General features: G+C 30.9%; 2 protein-coding genes across 5 annotated transcripts in view; one reads left to right on the top strand and one right to left on the bottom strand.

Annotated features, from left to right (window-relative positions):
* The window catches only part of LOC106461300 (protein phosphatase 1L-like), a 28928-nt gene extending 23928 nt beyond the window's left edge, over positions 1-5000 (top strand). Inside the window, exon 4 of the mRNA XM_013921119.2 lies at positions 4087-5000. Within this exon, the coding sequence (XP_013776573.1) occupies positions 4087-4479 (393 nt within the window). The 3' untranslated portion in view covers positions 4480-5000. The remainder of the gene's footprint in view (positions 1-4086) is intronic.
* Positions 5001-11547: 6547 nt separating this feature from the next.
* The window catches only part of LOC106461299 (cysteine protease ATG4B-like), a 41920-nt gene continuing 34842 nt past the window's right edge, over positions 11548-18625 (bottom strand). For all 4 annotated transcript variants that reach the window (XM_013921118.2, XM_013921116.2, XM_022388169.1 and 1 more), the window contains exons 11-13: positions 17144-17200; positions 15130-15220; positions 11548-12938 (exon numbers count right to left, since the gene is read on the bottom strand). In XM_013921118.2, the coding sequence (XP_013776572.1) occupies positions 12874-12938; positions 15130-15220; positions 17144-17200 (213 nt within the window). In that variant the 3' untranslated portion in view covers positions 11548-12873. The remainder of the gene's footprint in view (positions 12939-15129; positions 15221-17143; positions 17201-18625) is intronic.

Raw genomic sequence — 18625 nt, 5'->3', positions numbered from 1 at the left:
ACCCGGTTTCTAGCATTGAAAGTCCGCAGACATTCCGCTGTGCCACTGGGGGGGGGGGGCTGCATCATTGGGTAAGATAATAGAGCATACATATGCCCTACAGTACTGAAATGATGACGGTAATTATACGACTTGCTTTTAAAATAGAATTAAAGGATCCACTTTCACACGATTTCTGACTTGGTAGATTTTTTCGTTAAAATAAAAGCATTTATTCTGAAAACATCTCTGATATCATACACATTTTTACATTCTTTCACGACCTATTCACTTTCTTTGTCATCATGTCAAACTTCATTATTGATATTTACAATTGTAATTTGGCATGGTCGTTTTCTTCTGCCATTTTTGCATTATTCGTATTTGCCAATATCATTTTTGGCTGCTTTCCTTCTCGTCTTCGACTCAATGGCGTGTTACCGCGTTAACCGGCGTTAAACCAGCTTTGGAAGAATTTTAAAAAATAGTGGTTTACTCGATATAAAAAATACTTGAATCTCATCAATTACTAGAACAAATACATAATTACTGCAGTTCTGAAAAAGCAGTGACACAAGATGTTATTTACATGAGACCGCAGTGGCTGTGCGAGTACTGATGTATCGTCTATGGTGATTGGTGCAGCGAACACAGTTCAGCCTATCAGCGTGCGTTAAACACCTTGGAAGTAAATCGTTCATGATTGCGGTGCAAAGTAGGATAGTAAATGTCAGATGGCGCTAATACATTTTTAGTTATGCATTTTCCACGATATTTTGAATATTTTTATATGTTATGATTACTGTTATACAAGGATATATATATATATAATAAGAGGTATAGTTTCAAACTATTATATCAGTTATATTAATTGTCAATAGGCGATCAAGATCAGAAATATAAAACAATAACGAACTGTATTAAAAAAAAAAGCCTTTGCACTTTTCTGTCGTTATTCAAAAGTCATACATACAATACAAATATAAGTGCGATAAACCAAAGCCACCGGCCAGCATACGCCAGGAGCATGTTAAGCATTTTGAACATCTGGACCTTTTACATTCGCATGATAAAGGTTCCATCTTGAACTAGAATTGAAATTTGTTTTTTTGACACTCATTGAAACAGTCTTCAGAAATTTCGATCCCTCTATTTTGAACAGCCAGTAGTTCACTAAAGCGAAAAATAGGTTAAATCATTTTTTTTAGGCCAGTGATACTTCTAAAAAAAAGGAAATCGAAAACCTATTTCCGCAATGAGTCATTTTTTTAAAAATGTATGAACGATGTTAAAATATGCAAAAAACTGAGAGCTTCGTCACAGATGGAGTGAATTTTCTAATTATCCAATAAACTAATATTTTCTTTCCAAATGTTTACATCAAACCGATATCTACTGACGTTCGAGCATGGCATAGTGGTTAGGATGTTCAGCTGCAGGTCAAAAGGTCCAAGGTTCTCGCTGCGATGATGCTGAATACATTCTGCACCTTCGGCTTTGGGTGAATTATAAGGGTGACAATCATCCCTGTTATTTGGTTCAAAGCCTTTTTAGTATTGGCCAGAGGATGCGACTGAGTGGCTAATTCCCTCTGATTATTACTTCAAAATAGGTACCTAACCACTAAGCCAACATGTCGCATTAGGTTTCATTCAGATCGAGAATACCAATACCGAGGTATTCAAAGTGTTCCAAAAACAGGAATGCAGAGGATGCGACTGAGTGGCTAATTCCCTCTGATCATTACTTCAAAATAAGTACCTAACCACTAAGCCAACATGTCGCATTAGGTTTCATTCAGATCGAGAATACCAGTACCGAGGTATTCAAAGTGTTCCAAAAACAGGAATGCAAATCTATTGCTTGCTAGGATCTTACAACAACAAAAAATCCCAATCACATGAACCGAAGAGGACACTTGAAAGTGTTGAAACTTGTATCCATATAAATTTGTTATTGTTCCATTATTGTGGATTTAAACTTTATTTTAAATCTCACTGAGGTTTGCATATCAGAGTAACATTATAGACATATAGTGTTACTGATTAGTTCGTGTTTCCAGAAATTGGTACACGCTACACAAAGGTTATCTAATCTGTTCCTAATTATAAACTGATAGACTAGAGGAAGTTAGTTAGTCAACATCACTAACTCTTGTCTGACTGAATAGTGGGATTTGACCATCGTTCTCATTATATATGGTCCCACAGTGCAGAGCACGATTTTTTCTGCTCTATTTTGTGGCAATGAGAGGTAAATGAAGGACCTAGATTCAGAGTCTATTAAGGATCTACAGAACCAGAGTCTAACACGCTAACTACTGGGCCACGCTTGGCCCAGTTACCGAGTAGAAATTTTATTTTATTTCTAATCTTATGTGCATCTAATTTTACACGTGTATTTGCGAATGAAGTTATGTTTATTGTTTATGAAATAGTTTGTTTTTTATAGTTCTGAATTCATTATTCAAAAGCTCACCACCTTTCGTTATTGCAGTTTGTTGTTAGTAGAGAGATATCATTCATTCATCTAGCTTAGTTTCTAGTCAGATCTAGTACTCAAAAGCTAAACTATATGTACTTCCGCAGGGTTCCCACAAGTGTTCTGTTTCAATATCAAAAGTAAATAAACCCAAAACTAAGAGTAACAAATATTGTTATCTCTCGCTTTTGAAGTTCAAGTCATGCCGTGTTGTAGCCTACAGAGTGCATATTTCTTCTCTATTTCATGGTATGTGCACGTTTTACTGACATCACGACAGTTTGTTTGAAGTTGAGCACAAAGCTACAAAATGGGTTGTCTCTGCTCTGCCGACCACGGGTATCGAAACCCGGTTTTTAGCGTTGTAAAACCGCAGACATTCCGCTGTGCCACTGGGAGAGGGGGGGGGGCAACGTCACGACAGTACAAATTGTAACGTTAAATTGTCTCTTATGTGACGTCATTTTAGTGCCAACTCACTACCATATAGTGGTGGGAGTGGTTAAAACAGATGACTCCTCTTGACGGCCTTTGGCTCTCTTTCGGGCGAATAATACAAATCTCTCTATGAAATCACTTAAAGCTCTATTCAATGGCATTACATATCAATCTATAAAATTCGAAGTTCTCCGATGAACAAGAGATGAATGGGTTTTATTCCTTAATTAGATCTAATATATTTTATTTTAAAATCATTATGTTAAAACACAATCGTGCAACTTTACACTATATGAGAAACTGAAAACCAAACTATGACACAAAACTAAATTGCTGTAATTTACAAACCAAATGCTACCAGTCTCAAACATCATCGAGGTGTCTATTCGAACCACACATGTACAAGTGTGTTTGTCACTAATTTAGCAGTGTAAGACTAGAGGGAAGGCAGCTAGTCATCACCACCCACCGCCAACTCTTTTACCAACGAATAGTGGGATTGACCGTCACATTATAACGCCCCACACGGCTGAAAAGGCGAGCATGTTTGGTGTGACGGGGATTCGAACCCGCGATCCTCAGATTGCGAGTCGAGTGCCTTAACCACCTGGCCATGTACAAGTTTACTTATTCAATAATTCTAAGAGATATTTCTTTCAAACTTCTACATATGTAAAATTTGTATGCATTTCTCTAACAAATAATTCAAACATCAACACGTAGCTTCAAAGTAGTAAATTTTTCTTCACAGCCAACACGAAACTTATCTAACAATTTAACAAGGAAAATATTCTTATGCGCACATAAATATACCAGATAGGCTTTCGTCCTCAAGCATATTATTCATAGAAAAGTATTTCAATCACACAATAATTCTAGTTTATTTTTAACAGATGTTTCAAATGTTAAAGATTTATAAGTTTAAAAACAATAACATGGAAGCTAAGCCAGGCCACTTAAGAAATATTTGTTGCTTGTGAAGGGAGTAATTTTAGCTAATTACATACGTGCTAGAATTAAGTAACTGTTAAAAAAAGATAAAATTCAGATTCCACATCTGATTTTTATATGTCATTTATCAAGATCTCTTACTGTATTTAGTTTTTCTTACATAATAGATATATGTATATATGTATGTGTGTGTGTGTATACGTGTATATCAACAGCACTATAACCACTCCCCCCTAGTTTCAAGAACATAAAAGAATCAAGGAGGCTGGAGGATTTATCACATTCAATGGGGTTTGGAGAGTTGCAGGTATCTTAGCAACATCAAGAGCCTTAGGAGATTACCCATTGAAAGATCAAAAATTCATTACAGCAGAACCGGATGTGCTGACCTTTAACCTCAAGGATATTAATGCAAAGTTTATGATACTGGCAACTGATGGACTGTGGGATACATTTACAAATGAAGAAGCTGTTTCCTTAATTATCAACAATTTTGACGACCCTTATTTTGGAGCCAAACAACTAGTAATGCAAGCCTATATGCGTGGATCAACCGATAATATTACCGTTATGGTAGTTAATCTACAGGACCTTACGCTTCAAAATGCAGAAGAAATTCCTGATGAATAATCCTTGAGTGAGAAGGAGAGTCACTGATGACATTGTTTATCTGTAGAGATAAAACAATCTTTACAAAATAGATAAAATATCCAGTTTTCTATGCATAATTTTCTGTAAATAATCATGGATTGATTTACTGTGTCTAAAACCGAGAAGAAAAAAAATGTTATATTAAGTTTCTGATCGTTTCAACTGTTCCCTAAGTTACATACATATGTAAATTTATAATTTGTTTTTACGTACATCAGTAATTTTAAAATTTGTTTCACTACAACTAGATGCTTTTAAAAGCCCTACGATGCACTTCTAATATCTTGAATACTATAGAATTTAAAAACTTGTTGCTCATCTCTGGAAATTTTTGATACAGTTAACATTTTATCTGATAGTGTTCTGTAGCATTTTAAAAGAAGAAAACGAGTTTATTTTTTCTCTTTTCAGAATTTAATTTGCATACAGTTTCCATGTATCGATTAAAGCACAAATTTATACTAATATCAGACTCAAAATAAAAGCCTAAATATGTCACAGTTTGCGAGTCGAGCTCCCTAACCAAGTAATGATTTAAATCCGGCGATTTACTCTTTTTATTAATGTTCTTTTTTTTTACATATTTTTCAACGTTTATTATTTATGATTTTACCCTTCTCGATATTAAATCACAGTTAACAAATCACGTTCCCTGTTTGATGATGACAAAACCTTGTCGAAACGTTGTACATTTGCTGTTACGTTAATTGATACCCAATCCAAACTTTCCCGACGTTTTAATGATAATTGAGACATCACACGACAATATCGGGATGAAGATTTCTGCGAATTTCTCTTTTATGTTCCGCTTCTTGAAAAATGTCTTTTTAAAAGGAACCATCCCACCACTCGTTGGCAAAAGAGTGGCGGTGGGTGGTGATGACTAGCTACCTTCCCTCTATTCTTACACTGCTAAATTAGGGACGGCTAGCGCAGATAGCCCTCGTGTAGCTTTGCGCGAAATTCAAAATAAATAAATAACTTCAAACAAACGAACAATACTCTATACAAAAGCGACATCTATTAAAAGTCCTTCGAACCTATCGACATCGTACATTTGCAATAAAGTTTTCTTCATTACCCAGTCAAGCCATCTCCAAACTTATTTTCTAAAAAGTGTTTTAAAGTTTAAATCCATTTGTATATATTCTAGATATAAGTTAATTGACTTGATTATATAATGACCTTTATTTTTTAGCTTAACTAAACATTGGTAATCATGAATATTTTTAATAACTATTAAATGAAATAAGTTTCAGCTATCCTTACCCATGTTGGAAATATTTCAAACTTGAATTTTTGGGTTAAGTGAAAATTAATCAATCATATAGACCATTTATTGTGTTGGAATATAACACTGACCGGCATGGCCAGATGGTTAGGGAGCTCGACGCGCAATCTGAGGATCGCAGGTTCGAATCCCCGTCCCATCAAACATGCTCGCCCTTTCAGCCGTGGGGACGTTATAATGTGACGGTTAATTTTAACACACCCACAGCTGAAAATGAAGAGCACATTTGGAAGAATCACATCTCAAAATTAAAACCTTTGGATCCCCAGTCCGATATTTTAACCACTATAAATTTGATTTCATCATGATCAAACATGGAAGAAAAAGTGCACACACTATAAAAAATATGAAATTTACTACACAACAACCAGATCTTAATATTAAGCTTTGACATTTACAAACTATTTTAATTTTACTAATGAGTAATCATATTAATAGTTATCATTCAGACATGGCTATAAACCACACCAAAAAATTAAGGTGGTCTTAATTTTTGTTTTTCAATCTTAACATGTTAGACTAGAGGTGAAAATTTTCTACATCTTTAGGAAATAAACTTTGTTTAAACCCAACGTTTGGCACATGCTTCTTTTCAAGTCAAATGGCTGTGATCCTTTTAATAAAACTTTATGCTGAAAATGTCTAGTATGTATAAAGTTTACTTTTTTTTTGAAGTTCCACTAGACTTTGTGTACATAAGATTTTTTAGTGTGTTCTTTTGAACTAAAGAAAAAGAATACTTTAGGCTTTATTACAGTAACAATAAAAACTTGTGCATTAAGCACAAGTACCTACAAGTTTAAATATCAAACTTAACCACTGTTCTGATAAAATAACCAAAATACTAGCATTAATTTAGGACTTAAACTTGTTTCTCAAGTATGCAGCATACCTAACTTAAAAGCTGAATTTTCATTATTATATTTTGTTTTATCTTGATTTCAAAGTAGATCACCAAAATTTTCAATTCACTATTTTTTTATGATTTTCTAAATTTCAATAAATCCATTTTTTTGCTATATTCCATTTCTATTTGTTACACTTTCATCCATTACCATTCTTCAACTTTCTGTGACACCTCATATCTGCTATTTCCATTCCTTATTGTGTATCTGTCTTTATACAGGTATGTATCATACATAACATATCTGATTATTCATCTAAATTATAAGTGTATCTCTCAAACCAATATATATGATGACATATATAAGTAACGTTCCAGCCACTTCTGTGTTTGTTGTATCCCAGCCAGCCTGATGAGTTCAGTATTGAATAAAATGCATTGTTGGAAATGGATGTAGCAGACATAGTGTGGTTGAAATACTATTTTACATTCTTCTTTTTTGAAAAAAAAACCTAAGGGACTGAATAAAGAATGTCATAGTCCTCATACAAATACCTTATGAGAATTACAATTAATTATAATCGTGATTCACCAGTTTAGAAAAGGCATTCACACCGTAACAATTGTTGTTGTAACACACACCTTAAATAAATTACTACTATAGAGTTCTGTATTGAGCAAAATGTATTGTTAACCATGGAAAACTTAGTTCGGTTGAAACATTGTTATACACTTTTTTTCTTATAAAAAAAACCCTTAAGGGATTGAATTAAGAATGTAGCGTTGAAAATACAATAGGCCTAAAAAACATCCTGTTTTGTTAAATATATTAAATTACATCACACATTTTCGCTTTTATCCAGAGGACCATCTTTAAATAGCTTTGAATTCTCTTTTGAATGTTGTTGTTACGTCTCCGTTTGTTAATTGATTTTCCGTAACTTCGTTCCGACGAAACTTTAGCGACACAAGTCCTTACTTAATAAAACTGGTTTATTCTTTCTAAATATAACTTTACCGATACATTTATTTTCAACAGTCGCTCTTTTACAAACGTTTTAACAACGAACGTTAACTTCAACAATACTTCCCGACTGCAGTTCACTTACTCACTACCTACACACACATTATTGTCACGTCACGCCGTGACCATCTTATATGTACCAGACCACCCCCCAATTTAGTAAATGCTAGAGCACTCCCGAAGGAACGGAATAGTTCTAGAAAGCAGGTGGCGTGACAATAGTCACGTGATCTCGCTGACGCAACATTGTATTTAACTCTCCCAAAATATTGTCCAACTTGTAATGGTTGAAAACAAGTATACTGACAACTGACTTGTGTTAGTAGTTGGGTGGTATTTCACAGAAAAGATCTATAGAATGAAATAATTGGGAAAAGCAGTAAAAAAAAATAATTTCCCACTAAATTTTGAATACATATTTTGTCTCAAATTATTGGGAAACAATGTATGGAGGGAAAGTAAGATCAATTTCATATTTTTCACAACGGCTACAGTTAAGTTTGGTTTACAATTTCCTCTAAATCTATTACCAGTAACTGTCAATCTAACAGCATATACAAGCATGAATTTTGTTTTAACATTACAACAAACAGCCATCATTACTTGTACGTGTATTTATTCATATCATTTTATGACCAGTTTTGTGATAATACCAATTCTTTTCTAGTTTATTTTTTCATAAATTAGAAAAAAAAATCATGCATTTTTACTACAAATCAGCCTTACAAGCCCATAACTTTCTCAGGTGCATATTTAATGCATTAGCTTTTATATTTTGAATTACAAAGAAAACTGTATTACCAGCCCCAAATTACTCTGGAATAAATAATTTTTTATTATTTTCAACATAATACAAAAAATCAGATTTTCCTTCAGTGTCATTTATGTTCCTTACAAGATCTTTACGATATCAATATTTATACATTGCACATGTATAAATTAATGTGCTTCAGATAACTTAGCAGTTTGCTAAGAGAAAGATTCATGGTATAATTGTTTCTTAATTCTTACTTGAAAACAATCAAAAAAGCACTAGTTTTTATTATTCTGTGTAAGGTTTATTTTATTTTAATTTCATTACTTAAATTTATTATTGCAATCAGTGACTAACTTCTTTAACAATACTTTAAACATTCCTCACCTTGCTCTGTTCTATTATGTTGTCGTAGATTTATATTCATTTTGTTTACTATCACTTAAAATCAATTTTATAACCTGTGACACTCAAAAAAAGGTTGTAGTTGAAACATTGGGTAGAATAAAAAAAAACATTTATATGACACTGTTTGTAGTTCTTCTTGAAAACATCACTGTTCAAAGAGAGCTGTGGTAGATAAACTCTAGTAAATTGGCACGTATATTTCCTAGACGTATCAGTTCATCCTTTCCACGTTACATACCTACATGTTCAATCGTGAACACAACCAGCACTTATTTTTTTAAACTTCACTTACTAGATTCACAAAAAAAATCATGTGCAACCAGCTAAGACAAAGTTGTCATCATTTATTAAAAATAACATAAAAGTTTGGAAATACCAGTTTCTCTTATCTCCTTATTTTGAAAATAAAAAATCAATATTAATTATTTTACCAGATACTGAGGTATTACAGATTATTAGATAACTCATGAGCTCACATTTAAAAACTAGGTTAATATGGTCTAACATATAACACTACTTCCATGTGTCACGCTATGAAAAACAACAAAAGAAAATTAGATACTTAAAATACATCAAACCATACCATTGTATGTTATATTTCACTAAGTTCATTCTCATTTCATAGTTGCCAATTTAAAAAAAAATTAATTAGTACAATTTTGTAAACTTTTAAATTCCAGCATTATACTTAGTATAACACAGAATATATCATACTAAATGTCTAAACACTTCTGATGAAAAAAGGCATCAGTGAAAAAGTTTTCATTTTTGAAATAATAAAAGCTTAGTTATTTGGAAATCCATTAACCATTTTAATTATTACTTCTTTTTCCTTTTAGTAAAGCAAGTTCTTTTAAATTTTTGAAGCAACTTCAGGCAACTTATTTTGATGATTTGAATTTATTACAAAACACTTTTTTTCCCCAGCGAATTTTGAAGAGTTATAAACATACATACAAGTTTAGCAAATCATTTGAGAACTGAATTCAGACAATACATTTAAACTTTTGTTTTGAACATTAATAATTGGTTTTAATACTTTTTGTTATAATATTGAGATAAATTTTTTTACATTTTAAAGTAATTTAAAAACTCTACAATATTATCACACATATGCTATTCAAATAATATGCCTAGTTTCAAAATTTCAAACTTGTATTCAGAGTAATTGAAAGTCTGATATGAAGGGTTTAAATGTGGAAAGAATAAAGTATAATGAAATTTTACATTATACATATTTTAAATTGATTTTTAGAGGATAAATTTAAAAGACAAAATTACATTCATTACAAAAAATAGATACAAAGTACAGCCTTGCCAACTTCAGACATTTGTTGGCATTATTAACTGAAAGGCAATCAACCCTTTCTTTACCAAAGTTAACTTATTTGGCTGTATGTATCTTAATAATATGGTTAACAACTTTAAAAATGAACAATGAAGAGAAAAACATCATATCTTACCAATCTGAGTATTTAAAATCTGTAAGTTTTAGTTGTGTTAGCAATATTAGTATTAGGTGAATGTTAAAAATGTTCACAATGTACTACAAAACATTTTTTTCTTCTCATGTGGGGAGTATACACACAAAAAAAGATATCTCTGGGAAACAGCAAGTACTAAGTAACGTGAAGCATTTATCAAAAATATTCCAACAGTTCCATTTCTTGATTCAGCTACACATTAACACGCACGACTACATTTTACACTTCAAGCTACTCATAAATATAACTTTCTGTTAGTAACATGTTTGGGCTTGTAATTAAGGAATGCTAAAATTGAAAAGAGAAAAGAAATAGTATTTAATAAATTGTCTTCAAAGCCCTTTTGGTGTGTTTTAGTATGACAGTAGCATAGCACTGAATCTTAAATTAAAAAAAAGAAGAGATCAACCATTATACAAAAAAGTACATTTTTCAAAGTACAAAATTTCTCATAATTACTATAAGATATTATTCCAAACCCACTTCCAACAATTATGACAATACTTAATGGAAAAATATGTGAAGTGAATAAAAGTTAATGTTAATGCTTAAAAAGAATTATCAGTAATAAAATTCAAAACTTGGTGAAACATATCACATGGTTTTTAAATTTACTATAAGCTACATTAATGTGTTACAAGTGAAAAATGGTAATCTATTGATATGTCTAAATTCATTTTAAATAACATTTTTCATGGCCACAAAAACATTAAATATCAAACAACACTTAAATTCTGATTTCATTTCACAATAAAAAATAAACTTTTGGACAATTTTGTTTTACTTTTGGAATAAAAAAAATTTGCCAAAGTATTTCTTTAACAATAAATATCCAATTGGCCATAAAAGTCAAAATATCAAAGTGCTCTTAAAATTCAAATTATTTGCTGATCACAACTTTAATAACCTGATTTCATTATAAATATTTGAATAAACGTAGCAATGTACAAAATTAGCAAGTTAACATTCTGTTACTCTAGATTTTTTTTTTATTAAATCTCAGCAACAAAATATTTCAAAGTATCTTTTTATTACATCTTTAAGAAGTTTGCTCATTTGCTTTAACATCCAGCAGAATAAACCAAAAAAAAAACATTTTGTGCAAAGAAAAAAAATAAAAGAGCAATTTACAAGAAAATGTTAATCATATATAAATAAAATACAAAGCTACTTTTTTTTTTCTTCTATGAATGTATTTTATAAGCTATTTTTCAATTACAATTCTTTTCAAATTTAGAGTTTTGAACAAATTTTAATGTTTGATTTTTCATTATTTATTAAATCTATGCAAAATAAAATTAAATTTACTCTCATATTGTAGAACAGATGCTAAGTTTTGGAGTCATTGTGTCAAATCAAAAGTATTATAACCAAATATAGAAAGAGGCAATATTTCGACAGAATGAAAGTTCCTAAAGCAGTAGAAAGTTTCACACATAATGAAAAAAAAAAAGATCCACTTCTTTCACAACTACAATTATTGTAACATCTAAATGTGAAACTTGAATAAGTGGTTTCATCTTAGTTAAATGGTTTAAGGTAAAAAAAAATGTATTAATTAACAATAAAAATTGTATATTTATTGTTAGATCTGATACTTTTCTTGAATAATAATCTAGAAAATTGTTATATAATTTACAAAAATTATAAATTGAAATAACGAGGAATTTCAAGAAGACTTGCCTTTCTGAACAACAAGGTATTAGTAGGACAATTTGGTATCAGCATTCTATTAAGACAGCTTTATTCATTTGTGACCACAAATAAAAGTTACTACAAAACAACAACTTTCTTGCCATTTATTTCAACTTTATTTTTAAATATTATTACAATCACAGATTTCAGATGACGCATCACTTTCAGTAATGAATAAAATATAAAATTGAGATCTAGAGAGTATCTATTAAACTCTTTTTGAATTACGTGACAACCACAAGAAATAAGGTGGCTATAATGTACCCTTTTCTATGTGAATCGACCAGCAACTATAAAACTGAGTCTAACTTGGAGCCAACTAGGAAATTACACACAGTTTTGTTACTTTTTGCTTTTCATTCATCATTCAAAAATATTACTTTAATTGCATAAATAGTTTACGTATATACACTTTTCTTAAACTATACACACAGATGTACACTTTTACAATGTGTAGCTACTGGCAAAGAAGTAAATACAAGAAACATGAAAGATTTAAACTATAGTTACATGTACTCAAAAGAATTTAAATATATACTTGGATGTTATCTTAAATTGTCTAAATGTTAGACGTTAAAGTGAACCAAACATTACCTTTACACTGATTGACTTAAAAAATATAATAACCAGTTAAGAAAAGTCGAAGTTAATCGTACACCAGAGATACAACTTATGCAAAAACAAGTTTACTGATGTAAATCAAGTAACAGTAAAAACCATATTATAATGTTGGTTTTTCAAAGTTGCCTAATACATACATTCATTGCCTTCCAATACAAAAAAAAAAAAAAGATTTAAAATCGAGAATACTTCCAACTTTCAATATTTTGTGACAACTTGGTGCTTATTCTTCAAAAATTTACTCTGAAGTTATCACATCAGTTGGAATCCATTATCAGTTGTGTAAACTATTGTCTTCTCTTCCAAAACTTTATAATCTATATAGAAAAAAAACAAAAGTTAAAAGTAAGATTCAAAACAACAATGTGGGATTGGATACAATGGATAAGATGGTTACTTACTCTTTATAGCTTTCAATATGTTTAAGAAGCAAAGTACCAAGAACTGGTTGCCAATTTTTAACATTTCTTAGGTCAATGATTAAAAATTAAGTTCAGAGTTTACTTTGATCAAAAATATTTTTTATTCTTTTAATAAGGACAAAATCTGTACATACAACACACAGAATTATAAATTAACAAACAACAAAAAAAAAGAGACTAATTAGAGAATACAAAAAACTCAAACTTAACTAGAATTGGTCTAGAATGTTGTGCAAAGCTACATAAAGACTATCTGCAGATAGCAATCTCTAATTTTGAATTTGTAAACGAGAAAGAAGGTAGCTAATCACCAGCATCCAGTGAGTGACAACTCTTGGGCTTCTCTTATCTGACTGAGTAATGGGATTTAGCCATCACTCTTATAAATAATCTACAATTCCAAGGTGTAAAGAGCATTTCTGTGACAATGGCTCACAAACTATGAATCCTTGGATTTACAGTCCTTGCACACTAACCACACTCAACCCGGCCTAGAGATATTTATCGGGGTTTTGCAAGGAAGTTTTTGTACTTCCCTGCTTTTTTAGGTTGTACAATACTTAAAACATAAAACCAAACCTAACTAAATTTAGTACAGCAGAGAATTTCACTTCAGTATTTTCAACTTGTTTAGAAATTAATTAGTTGGTTCCTAATATCACAGCAGTTTTCCTAACGTGCAGCTGGCAGTTTTAAGAAAAGTTGTTTTTAATATCAGAATACATTTATTAACCATTAAAGAGAGACAAAAATAACTTTAAACTAAGTTATTTCCTTTTAAATAAGTGATGAAAATTTATGTTCACACAAAAGCACGTAATGCTGCGTTACCACATTTGCTATAATAACACTAGTAACATAATGAAATTAGTTTCACTCATGACTTGACAGATATAAAATATAAGTTCTACATTTAATGAAAGATGTTTTGTGTATGAGTAGAAATGTATCTGGAAACTCTAGCCAGTATATACTCATTTACAAAGACTGCAGTGCTCTTTAATGCATGTGAAAATGTGAAGGGGGTTATCTGTACACAAAGAGCTGAGTATTAATTTTCAACCTTTTAATTTGTGTTCCTCAATAAAACAAGTTATTAATTTTAAACAAATATGTGCAAACACCAAGTGATGTCCAAAGTTCAGTAGTGATACATCACATATGTCACACACCAAATCTCATCCAATAATTGGTGGTGACACACACATGCCACACTAAATAATGACCATACTTGATTGTGACATATGCATGTTACCCTATATCATGTCCATACACTAAACAGAAGTCCACCTATAGTTATTTGTATCTATTTTTTTTTAGCAGCTACTAGGGTTTTAAATTTTGAGCAATAAAATGGGGATCTTTCCGAAAGTCAGACTTATTGTAATCACTGTTTTAGAACACTTAAATTTCTTTCTGTTAGTGTTATTAAATTATTAAAAATACTATGCTAGAAACTGTTCAGATCTTTAATTTCATTAAATTAAATATACCACCTAAGGCATGGAATAAGATACTAATTTTACAACTGTGCAAAAACATTTAATTAGGTACAACTCTTGCATTAATACACTTGTAAATATTTATACTTGTATATTCAAAGTCTCAGATGATGGAAACAGTTAAATATGTAGATCATATGCAGAGGGTTCAGTACATGTACATAAATATATTTCAAATACACAAATAAGAAAGTTACATGACAACCACAGCCAATATACATAGTTGCAATGAAACAGCATGTATCAGAAATACATTTTGAATTGTTTTAACAATTTCTAGATAATGTGATGCTACTGAAAATTAATAGGTTTTAAGAGGAATATGTAACAGCCCTTTCCACTGCAAAACACAGATGTGATCAGATCAGATCTATCCTACTCAACGGCATTGGAAAACAAAGGAATATGGATCAACTTGGGGTTCAGGACCATCCAAAAAGAGATTTGCAACAAGTCACACATCATCCACAGTAAGCAAAATGCAGTCCCATGTAAAATGTCCAAGGCAACTACATGCAACATAGTCAAAAAGAATTTAAAACAAATCAGTATACTTTAGAAAATACATTTCAAAACTTGCTTACCTCCAGCTTCTTCAGATTCTAAAGTTGGCCAGTGGGGTGGTCTTTCTTTATTTAGTTCAAATAAAGGTATTTTCTCACTGGCTATCAGGAACTGTTACAAAAGGAATTATAAAAATGAACTCTTCCTGTCATGGAGTTCAAAGAACATATCTAGATTATTTTGTATGTTATGCTTATAAGTAACTTAATTCTCTGTGTGTATTTGTAATAAGTTACAGCTTATTTACATCAGCAGATGTTATGCAAAAAAACACAAAAACTGATGTACACAAAAATTAAAAATAGTTTCTATACTGTTTAAAATATCATTTTAGGTTAACTATGCTTTATTAGAAATGATGTTCAAAAGGTCAACTTGACTGTCATGATTATGTTCTATTATTCAACATCACAATTTCCATTATATGTTAAGATTTTGCAATAAATGGTGGGGTCAATCACAGTCCACACATCTTGACATACTTTCCAATACTGCATGTGGAGTTTGGCTTCCAAGACCATATTTAAGCTGAACAAAGGCACAAAATTCTATTAGAGTTGCATCTTGGAATGTGATAGGCATGTGGTTGCTGGAATTTCAGTTTCTTTGGCCACATTAATCCAGGAGACAGCACAGATTTTGAGGCATAGCTGGAAACGTGAATTTATGGCTTGTAAGCCTTTATCAGCCTCAAATCTATATTTATTATCTTGTCTACTGTACTAGGAAATATACACACAGCTTTCTTTTTGTGTCAAAGAATTCTCTTTTGTAGCCATTGCCTTCATTTCATGTATGAAGACACTGCTGTGGATTAGGTTGTTTTTGGAACACATTGGTGTCTTAAATGTTGATGGAAAATTTTTCCACTTTCAAGGAGATCAATGGAGGCTTAATTCTTTGAAATATTGTGTGCTTTGACTCTACGTTATTTGGTAACCTCACCATATGAATTATTCTCTTCTTAAAGATCTTATATATTCCTTCAGCAACAAGTCTTACATGTAGCAGCATTTCACTGTTGATTGGTAAGGAATTCCCCTTGAACCAAACATACAGATGCTAATCTGTTGTGTTGTCAGTGGTGTCATGGCTGACATCTATTACTGCATGCCATTGAATTAGTATGTATAAATCAATTCTTCAAAACATCAGTACTTGATAAAACTCTATAATTGTAGAATTGAGGAAAACAAAGCCAATTATACATTTCAAAAATGTTTCACTTAACGGGTACAATGGTTTCACCTGTAAAGGCAATGTCAGGTACAGACTGAAACAGTCTGTAAATACATAGTCTAAACCAACTGTTAAAAACTGATCAGAAACCAATATCAGATTTTCCCCATATAATTCTAAACATGGTCATACGTTATTCTAGTTTGTGAATATAAATAAATTGCATCTTTTAGTATCTAAAAAAAATTTAGCCTGATTTGGTAAAATTCACTTCTATTTAAGAACAAAATAAGTTCAATAAAACTATATAGTTTTGATGACTAATAATTTACAAAGGAGTAGATAAACAGTACTAACAGGAGGTATCAAAAATAATATTTTGGATCAACTGCTAGTTGCATTGTAAGTTAAACTTTGATTATTTTATTTATTTATTATATTAGGTCTAGTTTAACACTGAGAATGGCTGGATTACATATCTAACTCGATTCAACAACTGTCTGAAAAATAGTAAAGCAAAACACACAAAACACCAGAGATTTACAATTCTATTAGAATTTAAACTTTTAATCAGTTTGGTTCTGGAGATTCTCTACATTTAAACAGGTTTTTGATTCCAAAATTATTCATCTTTATGAAATAAAATTTTTTTTGTATGGAATTATAATAACATTACGTATATGCCACAGAATGAGTATCATCCATTATTAATTTATTCAAAATCACTCAAATGATATTTAAATTATTATTTTTTGCTAAGCTTTTATAGTTAAATAGTTAACTCTGAAAAAGACAGGAAAGTAGAAATAAAATTCACAGAAAGTTATGATAAGCAAAGTTGTGGTATGTACTGACCTTATAAACATGGTTACACCACAAATCAAAATCTGCTTCATTTCGAAAGTAGAAACACTAAGTTCAGAATAAGAAAAATTGTATAATATTAGACTCTACTACTAGACCTTTGGGTGATTATTTTTCCATAAAATTATATTAGATATGTTTGGATAAATGTAACTGAATATTTCATTAAAGAATCAAAAACAGGATACTTAAAAGAAGTAATACCGTGTATGCATATTAGTATCTTCTGATAAAAGAGTTAGCACACATGATCACACATTAAAGTTGCAATAAATTAAAAAAAAAGACCCTAAATTCGAGCGTTTTCATATAGTTGACTATTCTTTTTCAGGAGAATAAAGCAAAATGAAGAAGAATAGTCAACTATTTGAAAACACTTAAGTCTTAGGTCTATTTTTTCTTAAATTTATATTAGTATCTCTACCTTTCTTATAGCACATCAGTAAGTATATTCAGTTGTTTCTCAATTTAAATGAAAAGGAAAAAAAACTACTTTAATGGATTTGTCCAAATCCAAGACAGAATGTACAAAAAGACAACAAACACAAGCCACATTACTAAAGCTAATTAGTAATTAACATATTAAAACAAGAAAAAAAAAACAGGAAGTAAATGTAGGAACGACTAATATCAATCCTTCAAAAACAATGCACACAAGATGGTTTTTAAACGAGACCCAAAACTCGAGCTCTTTTTTCAATAGTTTACTGTTCTTCTTCAGAATAAAAGATTATGTTTAATGAGTGTGATGAAATATATAGGCAAGGATGTCAACGTCACATAAACTGGATGTTCAATATGAGAATTAGATCATAACCTAGATTTGTTGTGTCAGATTTAGTTTGTGCCACAGATGTGTGTACAGCACATAAAAGACTTAAGTGTGATAATAGTTATAAGAAATGTTAACCAATTTTTATAAATGTAAAATGAAAAATAAAATAATGGCAAAAGGTGGTGAGGAATAGAGAAAATGATAATGTGACACAATATATAGGAAATAATAACGATACAGAGAAATTAAAGCATGAATAATACTAATAATGTAAAGTAAGTTTGATTAATGAATTCAGTGAACATACTGCTCTAATTTCACTGAAACTTGAAAATGACATAATTATTGAACCAGCTGATAAGGGGCAGCTCCATTGTCGTTCAAGATAAGACCGACTACACCAATGAAGCTTACTGACAACTTAATGACACAAGCCACTATAACGATAGTAGGGATGGCATTTGCATCACAGTGTAGTAGTTATATACGTATTGTTATATGTTAATTCTTGGCTGTGCTATTATGTAGGGATGATGTAATGTCATCCCTACTATCTTGTTTGCATTGTTTTTGAAGGATTGATATTAGCCATCCCTACATTTACTTCCTTTTTCTGCAAAGTTTTCTTTACTCATTTGCTTGTTGTTGTTTTTTTAATGTAGTGTTTCAATAGACATAGGAAGGTTGTATTTATAAAC

This window comes from Limulus polyphemus, unplaced genomic scaffold (genome assembly GCF_000517525.1).
Source record: "Limulus polyphemus unplaced genomic scaffold, Limulus_polyphemus-2.1.2 Scaffold929, whole genome shotgun sequence".
Classification (NCBI taxonomy): Eukaryota; Metazoa; Arthropoda; class Merostomata; order Xiphosura; family Limulidae; genus Limulus; species Limulus polyphemus.
The sequence above is the reverse complement of the archived record's forward strand: the minus strand, read 5'-3'. Positions and strand labels throughout refer to the sequence as shown.